A 21,751-nucleotide genomic window follows, 5' to 3' on the forward strand; every position below is an offset into this window, starting at 1 on the left:
CTGCATCTCTAAACAAAGCATCCATCCTATGAAGCTTGCTTGACCTTTTGCTTGAACTTGACAAGCTAATGTTTTAAAGTCTACACTCTATTTCTAGTCTATTCTGCTTCTCCTCTAATTCTAGGCTTCATTTTCTGTAAGCTCACCTTGGGGCCTCTTACTTCTCTAACTGCAGGACGTAAAGTGCTTGATGCCAAACATTTGAGAAGTCTTATGTATGATAACCAACTTCCACATAATAATTCAGCATAATATTTCAGCTCACTTTACTCCCTTTTCATTGACATAGATCACTAGGGCTTGCTTTTGAATGAAGGTTGCAGTTAAAACAGACTTTTCATCTCATTCACAACTGAGGAAATCCCAACAATTACCCACCTCAGCATTCCATCAGGTACATTCTGTTAAACAGCTTTTTAGTCCCCACTTGCACTCTAACCATAGAAAATTGGAGACTCTTCTTTTCTAGGACATGGGAAGACAACAAAACCCTGGTGAAGGATAAGCAGTTTGAGTGATCTTGCCAGTTCTGCTTTGTGGAATATGGGAAAGGAGAGAGATCAGGTGAAATAAGGACCCTTGAGTCCTGGATATCAGCAAAGAGGGTCACGTGTGGCCTTGGCTGTCTACATCAGACCATCTGTTCCCCCTTCTCCTTCCCCAAATCTGGTTCCCTGCCTAGTGCCAGGAGGCATCACTCAATACACCCATCACAAGCCAGTTTCTCTACAGAGAGGCTATTCTGATGCACCTTGTAGCTTTCATCTCCACCACCAACCTGGCTCCTCGGCTCTCCCAGGACAGCTGTAAGATGCTACCAGTTTGGCATGTGAATTAGCTGTAGGTTTAAGAAGCTGCTTTCAGCCTTGGAGAGTACTCTTGGAGACTTTCAATAACCTAACCCAAGGACCAAGAGATCAGGATTCTATTCCATTCCATTCCATTCCATTCCATTCCATTCCATTCCATTCTGTTCCCTTCTGTTTTATTCTATTCTAATCATTTTTTTCAATGGGTATTTATGAGCACTGTTATGTGTTAAGTACTGGGTATATAAAGATGAGCAACATAAGTAAGATCTTTACACTTAGAGAAATTACAGCTCAATTGAGAAGACTAAATAACTGAAAAATAAATATACAACTACAACTTGGGACAGATACCTATAAAAGAATAAAAAATTTCCATAGACAGGTAATAGTTTTGGGGTACTTAACCAAATGAGGAGGACAGGGAGAGATTCCCTGATATTGTGACCTTTGTGTTGAGAGTTAAGTGTTCAAAGAGGTCATTCGTGGGAGGAGAGAAAAGTATTCCAGGCAGAGGGAACAATGTACCTGAAGGCAGCGAGACAGCAAAGAGCTACCGTACAAGGAACTGAACGGAGGCTCGTGTGATTTTAATGGAAAGAGTGAGGGCCATGGTAGAACAAAATGAGTTTGAAAAAGGTGGTCCAGGGTCAAAACCTTATCTCTAAATTCCTGCTTTGTAGAACATGATAAGGGGTTTGGGTGGCTTTAATCAAAAAGCAATGGTAAGAGTTATTCCTTTATGGGTACAGAGTATCTGGGGTGATGAAAGGTTTTGGTAATGGTGGTAGTAATGCTTGTACAATATTGTGAGTTTTACTAATGCCAATGAACTGCACACTTAAAATGGTTAAAATGGCAATTTTTATATTATATGTATTTTAACAATAAAATTAAAACAAAACAAAACAAAAATAATACCAAACTATTATAGGGATTTAAAGAAGGGAAATGACCTGGGCCACCTTATGTTAACGATAATAACAAAAATCAACCTGGATGGGAAGCAGATGTTCAAGCCAATCACGTAGGGATGTGGGTGAGGGTGGGGGTTGTTGGGGAAACCACTATCGTGTGGATCCTCTACCACCAATGCCCGGAATTCCCTACAATCAATTTCAGTCATGCTCCTGAAAAATATGCTGCCAACATCTTGCCTCTAAGTGCTAAGTGCTAGGGCACAATTAATCATACTGACTCATTCTGCTACCTAGTGAGAAGCTTCTTTGATGAGGACAAGATATGTGGCTGTGGAATTGCTCGCTGCCGGAAGAAATGTAAGAAAGAAGAACACAGAATTGGAAGATATCCCAACACATAATCTTGCTGTTTGCGAAAATAGAATGTCCACATACTGTATCCTTCTGTCAAATCCTAACCCCACAAGGCTCCTGGTCCTTAGAGTGGCTGGTGGCTGGCTCTGTGTGCTTTCTGTTCCTGAGTCTTCTATGCCTAGAGCATCCCCAATTTCAATCATTGATACAATTATTAAACAAGGATTGCTGAACAACCACTCTGTGCAAAGCCAATGCAAGTATATTATAGCTGGATGGCAGGGTCCAAGGCTTCTGAGCCCCAAACTGGCCTTCTCTCACTGTGATAAAGGAGGACACCAATGCAGGTTGAAGAGCTAGTTTTGATACTTTAAAAGCCAAAATATATATATGTAATATTTGTGTGTGTGTACACACACACGCACACACACACACAAGCGCACACACTCTAGCCATCAGCATAAATTAAGCATCACAAAATTTTTTTTTTGCTTGAATTATATCAATTTATCTTGATAACATTGGTTTTCTTTTCTGATCAGAAGTTCGGTTCAGCAGTTATGTACGTCTTTGGTTAATTAAAACGCAAAATCAATATTAAGTACAATTTGTTTGGAATACACTGTATTTCAAAACATGTACCTCAAGGGAGAAAACAAAAAAGAAGATATGTGATGAAAAGGATACAGTTGGAACCTCAGGAGTTGATCTAAGTGTGCATTTGCGGAGTGTTGTATCCAGAAGATGACAACAGAGAGCAGCTCTGAGCAAGTTGTTGAATGGACTGCATCCAAGCTCATTATCCTGAAATCTGGTAAAGAAAGGGGAATAATAATAAAACATTCAAACTGGCTTTCCTGTCCAAACTCTATTTTAGGGTAACAAATGGCTTATGAGGGAAAGCTTCTCTTAAAAAATGAGGAAGGGAAAATAGGGGAGGCGGGGCAAGATGGCAGACTGGTGAGCTGTATGTTTTAGTTACTCCTCCAAGAAAGTAGGTAGAAAGCCAGGAACTGCGTGGACTGGACACCACAGAGCAATCTGTCTTTGGGCATACTTCATACAACACTCATGAAAACGTGGAACTGCTGAGATCAGCGAAATCTGTAAGTTTTTGCGGCCAGGGGACCCGCGCCCCTCCCTGCCAGGCTCAGTCCCGTGGGAGGAGGGGCTGTCAGCTCCAGGAAGGAGAAGGGAGAATTGCAGTGGCTGCTCTTATCGGAAACTCATTCTACCGATTCAAACTCCAACCATAGATAGACTGAGGCCAGACACCAGAGACTCTGAGAGCAGCCAGCCCAGCAGAGAGGAGACAGGCATAGAAAAAAAACAACACGAAAAACTCCAAAATAAAAGCAGAGGATTTTTGGAGTTCTGGTGAACACAGAAAGGGGAAGGGCAGAGATCAGGCCTTGAGGCGCATATGCAAATCCCGAAGCAAGGCTGATCTCTCTGCCTTGGGCACCTTTCCTTAATGGCCCTGGTTGCTTTGTCTATTAGCATTTCAATAACCCATTAGATCTCTGAGGAGGGCCGTTTTTTTTTTTTTTTTTTTTTTTTTAAATCCTTTTTGCTTTTTCTAAAACAATTACTCTAAGAAGCTCAATACAGAAAGCTTCAAAGAATTGAAATTTGGGCACGTCAAGTCAAGAGCAGAACTAAGAGAGCTCTGAGACAAAAGGCAATAATCCAGTGGCTGAGAAAATTCACTAAACAACACAACTTCCCAAGAAAAGGGGGGTGTCCGCTCACAGCCACCATCCTGGTGGACAGGAAACACTCCTGCCCATCGCCAGCCCCATAGCCCAGAGCTGCCCCAGACAACCCAGTGTGACGGAAGTGCTTCAAATAACAGGCACACACCACAAAACTGGGCGTGGACATTAGCCTTCCCTGCAACCTCAGCTGAATGTCCCAGAGCTGGGAAGGGGGAGCAGTGTGAATTAACAGAGCCCCATTCAGCCATCATTTGAGCAGACTGGGAGCCTCCCAACACAGCCCAGCAGCCCAGAACTGCCCTGGGGGGACGGCACTCACCTGTGACATAGCACAGTCATCCCTCAACAGAGGACCCGGGGTGCACGGCCTGGAAGAGGGGCCCACTTGCAAGTCTCAGGAGCCATACGCCAATACCAAAGACTTGTGGGTCAGTGGCAGAGACAAACTGTGGCAGGACTGAACTGAAGGATTAGACTATTGCAGTAGCTTTAAAACTCTAGGATCATCAGGGAGATTTGATTGTTAGGGCCACCCCCCTCCCCGACTGCCCAGAAACACGCCCCACATACAGGGCAGGCAACACCAACTACACACGCAAGCTTGGGACACCAATTGGGCCCCACAAGACTCACTCCCCCACTCACCAAAAAGGCTAAGCAGGGGAGATCTGGCTTGTGGAGAACAGGTGGCTCGTGGACGCCACCTGCTGGTTAGTTAGAGAAAGTGTACTCCACGAAGCTGTAGATCTGATAAATTAGAGATAAGGACTTCAACTGGTCTACAAACCCTAAAAGAACCCTATCAAGGTCAGCAAATGCCACGAGGCCAAAAACAACAGAAAATTATAAAGCATATGAAAAAACCAGACGATATGGATAACCCAAGCCCAAGCACCCAAATCAAAAGACCAGAAGAGACACACCTAGAGCAGCTACTCAAAGAACTAAAGATGAACAATGAGACCCTAGTACGGGATATGAAGGAAATCAAGAAGACCCTAGAAGAGCATAAAGAAGACATTGCAAGACTAAATAAAAAAATGGATGATCTTATGGAAATTAAAGAAACTGTTGACCAAATTAAAAAGATTCTGGACACTCATAGTACAAGACTAGAGGAAGTTGAACAACGAATCAGTGACCTGGAAGATGACAGAATGGAAAATGAAAGCATAAAAGAAAGAATGGGGAAAAAAATTGAAAAAACTCGAAATGGACCTCAGGGATATGATAGATAATATGAAACGTCCGAATATAAGACTCATTGGTGTCCCAGAAGGGGAAGAAAAGGGTAAAGGTCTAGGAAGAGTATTCAAAGAAATTGTTGGGGAAAACTTCCCAAATCTTCTAAACAACATAAATACACAAATCATAAATGCTCAGCGAACTCCAAATAGAATAAATCCAAAAAAACCCACTCCGAGACATATACTGATCACACTGTCAAACATAGAAGAGAAGGAGCAAGTTCTGAAAGCAGCAAGAGAAAAGCAATTCACCACATACAAAGGAAACAGCATAAGACTAAGTAGTGACTACTCAGCAGCCACCATGGAGGCGAGAAGGCAGTGGCACGATATATTTAAAATTCTGAGTGAGAGGAATTTCCAGCCAAGAATACTTTATCCAGCAAAGCTCTCCTTCAAATTTGAGGGAGAGCTTAAATTTTTCACAGACAAAGAAATGCTGAGAGAATTTGCTAACAAGAGACCTGCCCTACTGGAGATACTAAAGGGAGCCCTACAGACAGAGAAACAAAGACAGGACAGAGAGACTTGGAGAAAGGTTCAGTACTAAAGAGATTCGGTATGGGTACAATAAAGGATATTAATAGAGAGAGGGAAAAATATGGCAAACATAATCCAAAGGATAAGATGGCCGATTCAAGAAATGCCTTCACGGTTTTAACGTTGAATGTAAATGGATTAAACTCCCCAATTAAAAGATATAGATTCGCAGAATGGATCAAAAAAAATGAACCATCAATATGTTGCATACAAGAGACTCATCTTAGACACAGGGACACAAAGAAACTGAAAGTGAAAGGATGGAAAAAAATATTTCATGCAAGCTACAGCCAAAAGAAAGCAGGTGTAGCAATATTAATCTCAGATAAAATAGACTTCAAATGCAGGGATGTTTTGAGAGACAAAGAAGGCCACTACATACTAATAAAAGGGGCAATTCAGCAAGAAGAAATAACAATCGTAAATGTCTATGCACCCAATCAAGGTGCCACAAAATACATGAGAGAAACATTGACAAAACTAAAGGAAGCAATTGATGTTTCCACAATAATTGTGGGAGACTTCAACACATCACTCTCTCCTATAGATAGATCAACCAGACAGAAGACCAATAAGGAAATTGAAAACCTAAACAATCTGATAAATGAATTAGATTTAACAGACATCTACAGGACATTACATCCCAAATCAACAGGATACACATACTTTTCTAGTGCTCACGGAACTTTCTCCAGAATAGATCATATGCTGGGACATAAAACAAGCCTCAATAAATTTAAAAAGATTGAAATTATTCAAAGCACATTCTCTGACCACAATGGAATACAATTAGAAGTCAATAACCATCAGAGACTTAGAAAATTCACAAATACCTGGAGGTTAAACAACACACTCCTAAACAATCAGTGGGTTAAAGAAGAAATAGCAAGAGAAATTGCTAAATATATAGAGACGAATGAGAATGAGAACACAACATACCAAAACCTATGGGATGCAGCAAAAGCAGTGCTAAGGGGGAAATTTATAGCACTAAACGCATATATTAAAAAGGAAGAAAGAGCCAAAATCAAAGAACTAATGGATCAACTGAAGAAGCTAGAAAATGAACAGCAAACCAATCCTAAACCAAGTACAAGAAAAGAAATAACAAGGATTAAAGCAGAAATAAATGACATAGAGAACAAAAAAACAATAGAAAGGATAAATATCACCAAAAGTTGGTTCTTTGAGAAGATCAACAAGATTGACAAGCCCCTAGCTAGACTGACAAAATCAAAAAGAGAGAAGACCCATATAAACAAAATAATGAATGAAAAAGGTGACATAACTGCAGATCCTGAAGAAATTAAAAAAATTATAAGAGGATATTATGAACAACTGTATGGCAACAAACTGGATAATGTAGAAGAAATGGACAATTTCCTGGAAACATATGAACAACCTAGACTGACCAGAGAAGAAATAGAAGACCTCAACCAACCCATCACAAGCAAAGAGATCCAATCAGTCATCAAAAATCTTCCCACAAATAAATGCCCAGGGCCAGATGGCTTCACAGGGGAATTCTACCAAACTTTCCAGAAAGAACTGACACCAATCTTACTCAAACTCTTTCAAAACATTGAAAAAAATGGAACACTACCTAACTCATTTTATGAAGCTAACATCAATCTAATACCAAAACCAGGCAAAGATGCTACAAAAAAGGAAAACTACCGGCCAATCTCCCTAATGAATATAGATGCAAAAATCCTCAACAAAATACTTGCAAATCGAATCCAAAGACACATTAAAAAAATCATACACCATGACCAAGTGGGGTTCATCCCAGGCATGCAAGGATGGTTCAACATAAGAAAAACAATCAATGTATTACAACACATTAAAAACTCGAAAGGGAAAAATCAATTGATCATCTCAATAGATGCTGAAAAAGCATTTGACAAAATCCAACATCCGTTTTTGATAAAAACACTTCAAAAGGTAGGAATTGAAGGAAACTTCCTCAACATGATAAAGAGCATATATGAAAAAACCCACAGCCAGCATAGTACTCAATGGTGAGAGACTGAAAGCCTTCCCTCTAAGATCAGGAACAAGACAAGGATGCCCGCTGTCACCACTGTTATTCAACATTGTGCTGGAAGTGCTAGCCAGGGCAATCCGGCAAGACAAAGAAATAAAAGGCATCCAAATTGGAAAAGAAGAAGTAAAACTGTCATTGTTTGCAGATGATATGATCTTATATCTAGAAAACCCTGAGAAATCAACGATACACCTACTAGAGCTAATAAACAAATTTAGCAAAGTAGCGGGATACAAGATTAATGCACATAAGTCAGTAATGTTTCTATATGCTAGAAATGAACAAACTGAAGAGACACTCAAGAAAAAGATACCATTTTCAATAGCAACTAAAAAAATCAAGTACCTAGGAATAAACTTAACCAAAGATGTAAAAGACCTATACAAAGAAAACTACATAACTCTACTAAAAGAAATAGAAGGGGACCTTAAAAGATGGAAAAATATTCCATGTTCATGGATAGGAAGGCTAAATGTCATTAAGATGTCAATTCTACCCAAACTCATCTACAGATTCAATGCAATCCCAATCAAAATTCCAACAACCTACTTTGCAGACTTGGAAAAGCTAGTTATCAAATTTATTTGGAAAGGGAAGATGCCTCGAATTGCTAAAGACACTCTAAAAAAGAAAAACGAAGTGGGAGGACTTACACTCCCTGACTTTGAAGCCTATTATAAAGCCACAGTTGCCAAAACAGCATGGTACTGGCACAAAGATAGACATATAGATCAATGGAATCGAATTGAGAATTCAGAGATAGACCCTCAGATCTATGGCCGACTGATCTTTGATAAGGCCCCCAAAGTCACCGAACTGAGCCATAATGGTCTTTTCAACAAATGGGGCTGGGAGAGTTGGATATCCATATCCAAAAGAATGAAAGAGGACCCCTACCTCACCCCCTACACAAAAATTAACTCAAAATGGACCAAAGATCTCAATATAAAAGAAAGTACCATAAAACTCCTAGAAGATAATGTAGGAAAACATCTTCAAGACCTTGTATTAGGAGGCCACTTCCTAGACTTTACACCCAAAGCACAAGCAACAAAAGAGAAAATAGATAAATGGGAACTCCTCAAGCTTAGAAGTTTCTGCACCTCAAAGGAATTTCTCAAAAAGGTAAAGAGGCAGCCAACTCAATGGGAAAAAATTTTTGGAAACCATGTATCTGACAAAAGACTGATATCTTGCATATACAAAGAAATCCTACAACTCAATGACAATAGTACAGACAGCCCAATTATAAAATGGGCAAAAGATATGAAAAGACAGTTCTCTGAAGAGGAAATACAAATGGCCAAGAAACACATGAAAAAATGTTCAGCTTCACTAGCTATTAGAGAGATGCAAATTAAGACCACAATGAGATACCATCTAACACCGGTTAGAATGGCTGCCATTAAACAAACAGGAAACTACAAATGCTGGAGGGGATGTGGAGAAATTGGAACTCTTATTCATTGTTGGTGGGACTGTATAATGGTTCAGCCACTCTGGAAGTCAGTCTGGCAGTTCCTTAGAAAACTAGAGATAGAGCTACCATTCGATCCAGCGATTGCACTTCTCGGGATATACCCGGAAGATCGGAAAGCAGTGACACGAACAGATATCTGCACGCCAATGTTCATAGCAGCATTATTCACAATTGCCAAGAGATGGAAACAACCCAAATGTCCTTCAACAGATGAGTGGATAAATAAAATGTGGTATATACACACGATGGAATACTACGCGGCAGTAAGAAGGAACGATCTCGTGAAACATATGACAACATGGATGAACCTTGAAGACATAATGCTGAGCGAAATAAGCCAGGCACAAAAAGAGAAATATTATATGCTACCACTAATGTGAACTTTGAAAAATGTAAAACAAATGGTTTATAATGTAGAATGTAGGGGAACTAGCAGTAGAGAGCAATTAAGGAAGGGGGAACAATAATCCAAGAAGAACAGATAAGCTATTTAACGTTCTGGGGATGCCCAGAAATGACTATGGTCTGTTAATTTCTGATGGATGTAGTAGGAACAAGTTCACTGAAATGTTGCTATAGTATGTAACTTTCTTGGGGTAAAGTAGGAACATGTTGGAAGTTAAGCAGTTATCTTAGGTTAGTTGTCTTTTTCTTACTCCCTTGCTATGGTCTCTTTGAAATGTTCTTTTATTGTATGTTTGTTTTCTTTTTAACTTTTTTTTTCATACAGTTGATTTGAAAAAAGAAGGGAAAGTTAAAAAAAAAAAAAAAAAAAAAGAAAAAAGACAAACAAGGAAAAAAAAAAAAAAAAGATGTAGTGCCCCCTTGAGGAGCCTGTGGAGAATGCAGGGGTATTCGCCTACCCCACCTCCATGGTTGCTAACATGACCACAGACATAGGGGACTGGTGGTTTGATGGGTTGAGCCCTCTACCATAAGTTTTACCCTTGGGAAGACGGTTGCTGCAAAGGAGAGGCTAGGCCTCCCTGTATTTGTGCCTAAGAGTCTCCTCCTGAATGCCTCTTTGTTGCTCAGATGTGGCCCTCTCTCTCTAGCTAAGCCAACTTGAAAGGTGAAATCACTGCCCTCCCCCCTACGTGGGATCAGACACCCAGGGAAGTGAATCTCCCTGGCAACGTGGAATATGACTCCCGGGGAGGAATGTAGACCCGGCATCGTGGGATGGAGAACATCTTCTTGACCAAAAGGGGGATGTGAAAGGAAATGAAATAAGCTTCAGTGGCAGAGAGATTCCAAAACGAGCCGAGAGATCACTCTGGTGGGCACTCTTACGCACACTTTAGACAACCTTTTTTAGGTTCTAAAGAATTGGGGTAGCTGGTGGTGGATACCTGAAACTATTAAACTACAACCCAGAACCCATGAATCTCGAAGACAGTTGTATAAAAATGTAGCTTATGAGGGGTGACAGTGGGATTGGGAATGCCATAAGGACCAAACTCCACTTTGTCTAGTTTATGGATCGATGTGTAGAAAAGTAGGGGAAGCAAACAAACAGACAAAGGTACCTAGTGTTCTTTTTTACTTCAATTGCTCTTTTTCACTCTAATTATTATTCTTGTTATTTTTGTGTGTGTGCTAATGAAGGTGTCAGGGATTGATTTAGGTGATGAATGTACAACTATGTAATGGTACTGTAAACAATCGAAAGTACAATTTGTTTTGTATGACTGCGTGGTATGTGAATATATCTCAATAAAATGATGATTAAAAAAAAAAAAAAAAAAAGAAAGCATGAGTCAAATAAGCCATCATTAACTTCAAGATACTAGCAATGTGATATAACTGTAGCATAAAAACTAATAAAAGCACAAGTATTTCAGAGTAAAAAAAAAAAAAAAAAAATGAGGAAGAAGTGATAGAATGAGAGTATCATCATTTTGCCAACACCTATTAAAATAATGATCTAGCTGATGAATAGCAATAGTCCCTTAAATAAAAAAGAAAGACAACCTGATATGTGATTCCTAATAGATGAACACAATGCCACGTATGAACTATTCATCTGGATTGTATACTTTTTACCAAAAACAGTATAATTGAGGCAGGCTAGAATAGGGAACCTTGGGCTGGCAGAAATGGAGACACGGAACTAGGATTGCAAATGAGCCAATCTTGAACCATCCTTTATGGACCAATCAAGATAGCCTGGAATGCAAGCACCAATCAAAATGGCCTTCTATTGAACCAATCACAAGTCTCTCTTAGCTGGTCCCCATTTGACCAAGTGCAGTCCCTTATTTCCATAAAAATCAGCCAATCTTAAAACATCAAGTGTCTAAGCCCTCCACCCTTTAGCCAGTAAAAGACCAAGACTGAACTCACTGGGAGAGACTCCTGAGTTTGCCATTGCTGATGTTCTTTGGTGAGTGTTATTCTGAGCTGTAACACTACCTAAGCTACAACTCTGTCTGAGCTGTAGCCCACTGGGAGCAGTCTCTTTGCTCGGAGGCTCCAGCCTGACGGTGCCCTCCATAACATCTCAAAGAAAGCCTTGTTATCACCTTGCTGCCAGCCTGTCCCATCTGTGAATTCCTTCTCAGGTGGGACACCAAACCTGATGTAAGACTCTGCTCTGGGAGGAAGCCAGTGACATAATGAATCTTCATGTAGCCATCTATAACACTTCTGTTTTCTACTTGCTGTTCCACCTAAAAAAAATACTGTGCCATAAATCAAACCTAAATCTAGGACAGCCTCTAGATCTTACCACAGCAACTGCAGGGGATAGAAGATCCTGTCAAACACCCAAGGATGCCATATGCCAAATCCAGGATATAGAGTATTCTATAGGACAATATCATATTTATTTTATTTCTTCTGCTGTGTTGGTGTCTGTCTTCATTACTCTCATACTTTGTATTTTACAAAGTACTTCCCTTTATTTAATGTCTTTTGATTCTCACAGTAAGCTCCTGGTTTAAGCCTGGCAAGTGTCATCATCCTCACCTTTTAGGTATGGAAACTAAGGCTCAAAGTTGTTAAGTGGCTTTTGTAAAGTCAGCCCATATGTGAATGGCAGGACCAGGCCTAAAACATCACTTCTCAAGTACAATTTGTACAGCAGCATAGCACAGCACCTGAATGCATAAAACCTGGAATCTCAGCTCTACCACTCAGTGGGTAATTTTGGGAAAGTTACTTAACCTATTTTTACCTTGATTTTCCCATCTGTGATATAGCCATTCTCACAAAAACACAAACACATAGTCAACTTTTGGCCTCATTCTACAATTATTTCTTTGTCTCCTTTCTTATTTTCAATTTTATGCTTTGCCAAGGGAGAGGCCATATTTTACTTCCCATTATGACAGTTCAGCAAAGCAAGGGACTTCTACTAACTTTAATACCTCCAGCAGTAAGGGTCAGACTTCTGATAAGCAGAAAGGAAAATTATTGCAGGTAAGATGAGGATGATCTTAGATCCTGGTTTTCTCTGAAGAGTCCTGGTTTTTGCTTGTCCTATTGTCCCATGTAAATTAGTGTCTCTTTCACTTCCAAAATGGTCTGTATTTTGAAGTAATCCTTGTGGTGGTTTGGAGGTATGTTCCCCAGATAAACATGTTCTTAAACTTAATCCATTCCTGTGGGCATGAACCCATTTTAAGTAGGGCCTTTCGATGAGGTTAGTTGAGTTAAGGTGTAGCCCACCTCAATCAGGATGGGTCTTAATCTCATTACTGGAGACCTGCCTAAACAGAATGAAATTCAGAAGAAAGAGAAAAAAGCCATGGAAGGCAGAAGCTGAAATTCAACAGAACTCAGAAAAGAATGGAGTGGCCAGGAGAGGCCACCGGTTACCACTCCATGTGACAGAGGAGCCCAGGACCAAGGGCCACCAGCGTCAACCTCAGAATGCCACAGTCTTACAGAAAATGTTGCATTGATGATGCCTTGATTTGGACATTTTCCCAGTTTTGAAACTGTTTAAAGTCAGCCCATTTCACGGTGTTTGCTTGAGCAGCCAAGGAAACTATAACAGTCCCTTAGATACAAATCAGATAGCATATTAATGAACTCCTACACTCAGTTCTGACGGGATTTACAAAGTCACACTAACTTTTTAATTTCTTGGCATAATAGAAACAGAACAAAAGTAGGTTGCTCTATCTTATAGTTTACTGATTTGGCAGGAAATGTTTAATGTTTTTGTACTTGAGATGTTATTACACAATCAGAAACTCAATGATTTTGCTATTTATCTTCTTTTTTCCAAGGATGGACTTTAGATCTGAAGACTGGAGTTCAGAATTGAAGATCAGTAATCATTCTGTGATCCCATGTATGGAAAAAAAAAACAACTAATAATGTTCTTGGCAGCAAATATCCTGACCTCTGCCCAATTTTTTCCTAAGTTAATTACTTTACCACTATCCAAAAGCAGTTTCTCTCACACCATGTAATTTTCCTGACTTCCTTTTCCAAAGAGGGCTCTAATCTTTATGTTTATCTTTTCTATATATTAAGTTATTTTTCCTAGAGAGGCATCTGTGCCTATGTAAATAAGGCCCAAATAATCCTTGTGGATTTTTAGCATGATACAGTCTGAAAATTATAGATAAGAAAATCCATATAAGAATCTTTGCTTCATTTTCAGTGAGTCTCATCCAGGATAAGTTTCTCTGGGCCATTCAATAATGCAATAGAATAATTCAAATTTGATTATAGAAAATCTTCTGAGTCCAAACTGGGCTACAATATTGTTTCCTCTCTCACTATCATATTTTCCAGGATTTAATGGGATACCACTTGGGAAGGAAGAAAGAAGATGTGCCAATGCTGAAATCTCACCCCTGTGTTTTTGCATTTTCCAGTAAGTTCCATCAGGGATAAGTGTTGGGGAGTGGCTTCTTTGGCAATGCACCCTTTATCCCTTTATCGTTTTACTTTGCCCCCACCCCCTAGTTAGTTTAAATGACTCAAGCTCTCACATACTAGGCATTACTATTTATTAGTTGTGTGAACAACAACAAAAAGACAGAATTGGAACCAATGGTTAGAATTTCTGTAATGGGTTCTGCCATCTTCCCCCTCAGGATGGATGTGGCTTCTAGCAGATAAGCTGGAATTTGGTTTTTCTAGAACACAGAATGCTGACAGAAGATTACTGGAGCTCAGAACATTGTTCTGTGCTGACAGAAATAATACCAACTGCATTTATAATGACTTCACCAACTTTTCTCTATCAGAGCAGAACTAGCTTTTCACAGGTCACTCCTTTCCAAGGATGAACATTTGAGAATTTGGGAGAGGGGACTTATCTCTCACAGGCTTGTTTCCTTAAGATCTAGAAGAAGTGAGATCTAACTCTTCTGGGCTCAGTTTCTTTATCTAAAATAAAGCAAATGAGTTGAATGACTTAGAACTCATTCCTTCAGCAGAGTAATGGTTACCAAAATGTCATTATATTTTGATTCATGATTTTGATTGATGATTCATCAATATTAACATCTAAATATTAGAATGGGCTTGGTTTCTCTCTTTTTTTCTTTTTATAGGGAAGACAACCAACTGTAGAAATAAGTTGTCTATATACCCTAAAATTTGCATCAGTTTTATAATGGATCCCAATACGAAGCTTAAATAATTATAAACACACTGTAAGAAATATCCACTGGACTAGAACATGAAAGCAAAAAAATGTATGTAGATGACAGAATAAGAAACCTTCATTTACAGTTGAGGTAGCAGCAGCTTTACTCTGCTCTTCTTGACCATCTATTTTCTTCCGATATCCAATTGTCAGACTCTGGAGGCATCAGTGATTAATGACTCATATTCACGTGCCAGTTACCTCTCGTCTTGGCCAGGGTCCCAGTCTCCTCTTTGAATTGGAAGATTTCCCAATGCCTTAGAATAAAAGGATGTGAATGATGCTAATGCTCTCCCTGACCAGCCCCTCTCTGCAACTTTTTCTCAAATCTGTCCTGAGAACTAAAGATGATTGCTGCATTAGGCTGCTGGGTCCACCTCTGGGCACATCTGTCCATGGCCTGGAACCTTCTGACCTCCTCGTTGTTAGCTTGGATGCCCAGATCTCTGATGTAGTTGCTGCGGCCGCCTTCTTCCTCCATCTATTTTCAGCTTCCTCCAGAAGGAGTGTAAGTGTTCTCATGCACACGAATGGCCTAAGACATTCTCTCTGGACCAAGTGTATACGCATGTGAGAAGCATGGGGTAATCCCTGTTCTTTCCATTCCCCACTGATGTCATATTGGATGTTATATGATTACAAAGTTCTTGAACCAAAGCCTTTCTACTACACTTAACTTCCAGAATGGCCTGCTTGGATTGTGCATGTGTGATATAATATAGAACAGAAAACCCCATGCTTGCTAAAAAGAAATGAAGGGAAATGGAAACTAAGCCTTTTGCTTAGTTATTACCAGAAGAGAAAGCCCAGATTCAGTTATTGAATTTTTTTGACCAGAATTTAATTAGAGAGAATGGGCAGTCAGGTAGCTGAGGGGGAGAGGAAAATACAAAGGAGAAAGGAAAATGAAGAAGACTCACATAAATTAAAACAGGAAAAGGGTAGGTTAAAAGGGAGGAAGAGGTAGTGGAGGAGGCAAAGAGACATGGAGAGAATCAGAAAAGAAAGAACAGGAATGAGAATGACTTTGGATATGACAGTTTCAAAAACCAAGTTGTATCTTAGATGTTTAATTTGTTCTGCATGCTTTTTTGTGTACAATAAATAATGATGTCCAGGAGACAGGATAGAATCAACAGGGCAGTTTTGTTTACATCATGATTTTAGTAAATTACGGGGGTTTATTGAGAAGCACTTGAGGAAAGTGGTGATTTTGTGACAATGACATTTAGTTTCTCTGTTTCTTTTGTCTTTCCATTACTCTTCTCTTTCCCTTTTCTTTCTTATCCACCAAACCCACCCAAAGCATTCAGGCATATTATTACACTTCCTGAGAAAATAGCTCAAGTGTTTGTTCTGCTGGCAGAAATAATGCATCTCTGTTTTTCTTGTGTGACTGAGAAATCATTCTGGAATGCAGCTCTCCCCTGCTCCAGGCCCACCCACCCAGCTCAGCTCTATAAAGGAAACCTTGTTGCCTGCCCACCTGCACTAGTAACTTCCCCTCCTTGCAGTCCCCTCAGCTGAGATGAAGCTCTTTCTCCCTCCATTTGCCAGCCTTCTCCTTGTGGGCCTTTTGTTTCCAGGTAAAATAGAAATGCAAGCTGGGCCTGGGTGCCAGGAGCTCTCCACAGTGGTCATTTCCAGGGTAGCAGTCCAGGCTTGACAGTGGGAGGCCAAGCTCTGGGAGCACATATCCTCGGTGGGTTTCTCTGCAGGAGTCTCTCAAGCCCACTTTGTAAATGATGCTTTGAATATGCTGACAGCACTGGCCCCTGAGGCTCCCCAAGAGGAGCAGTAGTTCAGCTGACTCCACTTTCTTACCCCTTAACATTTCCCCTCCCCTTACAGTCAAGGACAGTCTGTGTCAGGAAGAACCTTAAATTTCAGGGGTCTCAACGACTACTATGTTAGTGACACCCTACCTAGGGGAATGCTCAGCTTGGTTTTCGTGACACACTTAGGTTCATTGCTCCACTACCCACCCTTTTCACATATCATTTGTTTTCTCCCTTCCTTTCATCCTTCCTTCCTCCCTCCCTCCCTCCATCACTCTCTCTTTCTTTCTGTCTGTCACACCCATACACACATGCATGCACATGTTCACAAATGTGCCCCCCCAAACAAATAACATTTATACCAACTCACCCCAACCCATCCGCCACTTTCATTCATTCCTTAGAGTGTGTACTTCATCCTCATGGGTCTGCTGAATGGAGAGCTCTGAGATTTTTCTTTGTTTATTTGCTCTTAAGCAGGATTGTCCAGAGCCAAATATGTCAACTATGAAAGCACCGAGGTTCCCAGAGAATCCAGGGAAGAATCTCCCAGACAAAGGACAAAAGAGTCTTACCTGGTTCACCACCAAGTAAAACGCGGTTCACACCCACTAAAGAGAAACTATTTACCACCACGCACTCCCCCTTATGAAGGTAAGTCATGTAATAAAGTGTGTGCAAAGTTCATCCATGCAGTAAATGTTTAATAGATGAATAGACAGGCATGTGATCATGCTGGTAGGGGAGAGGCTGAGCAGTAGATCTGATCAGGGATACCATGATTCAGGAAGACACAATGTGAAAGGCTCAGTGTGCCCCACCTGTCGGGATGGGTCAGGAAAAAGGCTCTGGGGGTCTTCCAGAGCCCTGTGGCTGGATCACTGAAGATCTGTGAAAACTTGGGAGCCTTGAGGAATTAAGAAGGAGAAGTATCTTAGCCCACTTTTATAATCTCTGAATGTACCCAAACCTGATAATCAGAGGAGAGGATCCAGAGTAGAATGTTCTTCTCTTTCTGGAGTTGGTGGCCATGCCATTACTTCATTGCCTTGAAATTCCTTCATGCTACAGGAATTTCCTGAATACCTGCCAAGTGCCAGGTGCTAAAGGAATGTTCAGGGAAGTCTTCCTGGGGTTGGAATGGCAGAGGATGGACTCAGCTGGCAGGCTACTTTCCCCAGGGAAAGGAAAAATGAAATATGAATTTGCATAACAAATATAAACCAGGCACGAAACTAGGTACATACCAATTAGTCTAAGAGAAAATCTAAGAGACAGTATTCTTCCCATTTGGTTAGTGTGGAAACTGAGGAGATTTGAAATAACTTGTCCAAGTTCATGCAGCTAGTAATGACAGAGTCAAGATTTCAACCTGGTTCTGTGTAATTCCAAAGTCCATGCTCTTTCCAGTATACCACCCCGGTTGTCTGGTTGTATGGAACTGAGAAGTCAACTACCAAGATATACGGTACCTTTCCCATAGAATTATTTCACCCATCATCTCTGCCTACTAAATTCATCTTTCAAGAATCTAGTCAAGTCTTCCCATTTGCATACTTCAGAAGCCTTCCCTGACCACTCCCTTTAAAATATACCAATTTCTCTCTTTGACATCCTGTGCTCCCTGTTTCTTCCCACATTTCTCAATTGAGGCATCATGTACTCTCTTGAATTTTTATTTACCTTCCTATTTATGCCTGTAATGTCCATACTTAGCATGTAGTTCTTCTTAATGCACAAGACTTAGTAGATTATCTTTAGTGTCCTCTACAAGTCCAGTTTAGTGCAATACACAGACTGATACCATGATAAGGGCATCAGTAACATCCTAATTTCCACATCTGACAAATGTAATGATATATTTTTAAAGACCTCAGTCCAGTCCTGGCAGGATCAGCAAATTATGGAAGTCAATTCGCTTCCCTCCTTTCCCCATCCTGAATGATGTACTCTCATTAGCATTTGAAACGTTTTGCCATTCTCTTTTTAAAACTGCTTCTTCTCTTAGTTCCTGTGATAGTATTGTTCCCTGCTACTCCCTTTCCTTCTTTGGTTATCAATCTGTTTTGCTAGTGCTTTCTCCTCTGCTTGCCCTTTAAGGGCTGGGAATGTTCATTTCTCACTAGAAATGCTTTCCTGGTTGATTATATTCATTCCCATGGTGTCATTTAAATCCCATACAGTTGTGGTTCACAAATTGCCTCCTCGCTTCTAATTCCAGCATTGCTGCAAATACTTCAAAGTGAATAAGCCCCAAATAACGTTTATTTTCTTTGCCTCTGTGGTGGTTTAAAGCTCTATATATCTGCAGAAAAATGCATTCTTAAATTGAATCCATTCCTGTGGGTGTGAACTCATTGTAAGTAGGACCTTTTCAGGAGGTTACTTCCTATAAGGTGTGGCCCAGCCAAATCAGGATGAGTTGTAATCCTATTACTAGAGCCCTTTATAAGAGAATGAAATGAAGACAGAGTGAAAGAAAGCCATGGGAAGCAAGAAGCTGAAATAGAATCTGGAGGAGAAGGGAGAGACCTGGAGATACTTCCATGTACCTTGCCATGTGGCAAACTAAGGACCAAAGATCTCCAGCAGCCAGCCCCAGAATGCCACAGTCTTCAGGAAGAAAACATCATCTTAGTGAGACCTTGATTTAGACTTTTTTCTGGCTGCAAACCATGAGGAAATAAATTCCCACTGTTTAACCTGACCCATTTTATTGTATTTGCTTGAGCAGCCCAGGAAACTAAAACAGCCTCCAAATCTGTTCCACCTTTATTATTCTGAAGGAGTCATTTTTTTATGTACAAACATTTAATAATACCCCTTATCTGGCAAAGTGGTTCTTACACTTGTTAGTGAAGAACCTAGAAATCATGATGAAATTTAGAGTATGTATTTTAAAATATTGATAATTCCAATAATATAAAGTGGGAAATGGGAAAAATACTAGACACATAAAAGTGGGAGTTGGCACAAAATGTTTAGGAAAATGGTATTGAAAATAACACTTATCACTAAGAAAATTCTCTTAATTGCTTTTTCTCTGAATTGGGGAAAGAGTCCTCTTAGTTCAATGTACTGGCATAAAATGTCAGTTGAGGTCTAGGGAAATAAGATTCCAAAAAACATAGTTTGAAATGAGTGATTAAGAGGATAAATCCCCAAACACTTAGCCCACCATAAAAAGTCTTTATCAATCTGGCATCGACTAATCCTACCCACATTTCCCACTATTTTCTGTCACCCCTATAGAACTCAAGCCACTCTTGCCACATCCATAATTCCTGGAAGATACTTTGCTCTTTCATTTATTTGCACAAAGTCTACATGGAAAGTATCTCACCTTAGCTCAAGACCTCCACTGTGTCTTGAGGCCTTCATTGGTTGCGTCTTCCTCTAGGTTCCCAAATCACTCTGTGCATAGCCTACTAAGAATTTATTGTAATGAATTTTAAATAAATGTTTACTTGCCTGTTTCCCCACTAGACACGGAGTTCTTCATCCAGAGACTGTCCTCAGACTCCGCCGTAGCACATTAAAGAGTCCAAAACAGTTTTGCCTTAAAGGAATGAGCAAGTGAATTAATTTACCAAATGAATAGAAATCTGCAGAGCCTTTTTCTTTTTGCCCATCTGTTGTATTCCTTTCTTTCTCTCTTTCTACAATCCCTTTCCCCCTCGAGAGTTATTAACTGACTGTAAATAGGAGGGTGTTAAAATGGGATTACCAGCTGAGATTCAAAAGAGTATAGTGAGTTGAGATGTCGACCATTCAGTAGAAATTAGGTAATGAAGAACCAGTGAGACATGTCTTAAATCCTCATCCATATCAAGTGTATTCAATGGTAAAGAGTGAGTGGAAAGTGAGAGACAGTTTTTAAAGAAACTTTTTGGAAAGAGCTATGGTTAACCGAGAGCCCATTATCCTTCTGAGGAATAGAGTACATGTCCCTGCCCACACCTCAAGCTATCAGATACAGGCTTCGTCACAATCTCTTGGAGAACTTAATGTATCTCTTGCTATATGGGCAGCAATGGACCGGTGTCTCTTCTGCCTCAAAAATCTTCAAGGCAAGAGTCGGTCAGATTATTTTCTCCCATGGCAGAAGTGACTCTGAAGTTGCTGCTGCTTTTCAGTGGGCTTGAACTCCTAATGATTTGGGGGATATAGAATGTTTACATGTTTTTTTTTTTTTTTATGGTTATATGGTTAATAAAATCCCATTGTTTGGGACCTTTGGTCCTGTTGAAGAGGGAAACTTTTGGGGCCAAGAGCCATCAACAACTTGCCTGAGAGGTTTCCTGATGCTTGGGGACTGAGGAAGGAGTGAGCATTAGCTGGAATGGAGTTGCATTCTCCTGCCAAATGACTCTGAAAGCACAAAGTCAGCTCATAGGAATCCTAATCAATAAGAAATTTCTGGTCTACTTTCTCCTCCTCCTTCTCTATGTTACAAGCCTCTGACGTATCAGAAACCACATTAATCCAGCTGGAGCAGAAAAGTAGAATCTTTAAGGAAAAGAGCCACATTGCTGTCCACATCCCCTGCCCATTAGAATCTGCCTGCAGCAGCCCTGAGCTCTGCAACTTCAGGGATAGTGTGTCTTTAAAATGCTAGTGTGTCTCCAAGCTGAGAGAGTGTAACTTTTCCCTAAGGAAGAGTGAATGACTGATTATTTTCCTAATGTGTACATGTATGTGTGGAGGGATGGGGGGGTAGTTGTTAACAGGGATGTTTTCTGGAGTAGAAAGGGGGGGTAGTTGTTAACAGGGATGTTTTCTGGAGTAGAAAGATGGGGAGAAGGCTGAAAGTCAAGGCTGATACTACTAGAAGGATGCTGTTGTCAAAATCACCAAGAGTAAGGATGAGAGATTATAGAATCTCTTCTCTCTGAAGTCATGTAAGACATGAAGAGAGACATGAGATAGAGTAAACCAATTTGGAGATTGAATAAATATTGTTAGGATTGGCCATTGATTGGGATCCAATTATTGAGGATCCTTGACTAGGTGATTTTTCTCCCTTTTACACTATATCCCTTTTGCACTATGTCTCCAAAGTCAGAATGAAAGTTAGTGGGAAACATAAACCCCAGTAGAAAATAATGTCCATGACCACAGGGATCAAGTTCCACGTTCACTATGATAAGTTCAACACCTAGAATGATATGTGGCACATTGCAGGCCCTCAATATATATTTCTTGAATAAATAATTAGGGAAATTGGTTTGTTTTATGAAAAAA

The 21,751-nt window shown here is 40.2% G+C and overlaps 1 protein-coding gene across 2 annotated transcripts in view; it reads left to right on the forward strand.

Moving 5' to 3' along the window:
• Window positions 1-21,751, forward strand: part of LOC119516773 (sperm-associated antigen 11-like) — a 148,103-nt gene that overhangs the window by 124,468 nt on the left and 1,884 nt on the right. The window contains exons 2-3 of one of the 2 annotated variants that reach the window (XM_037813224.1): window positions 13,868-13,949; window positions 16,988-17,161. In XM_037813224.1, the coding sequence (XP_037669152.1) occupies window positions 13,874-13,949; window positions 16,988-17,161 (250 nt within the window). In that variant the 5' untranslated portion in view covers window positions 13,868-13,873. Of the gene's footprint in view, window positions 1-13,867; window positions 13,950-16,257; window positions 16,316-16,987; window positions 17,162-21,751 lie in introns of those variants that run through there. The other variant, XM_037813225.1, reaches the window with a different exon arrangement.

Source organism: Choloepus didactylus, chromosome 20, assembly GCF_015220235.1.
Source record: "Choloepus didactylus isolate mChoDid1 chromosome 20, mChoDid1.pri, whole genome shotgun sequence".
In the NCBI taxonomy this organism is placed as follows: domain Eukaryota; kingdom Metazoa; phylum Chordata; class Mammalia; order Pilosa; family Megalonychidae; genus Choloepus; species Choloepus didactylus.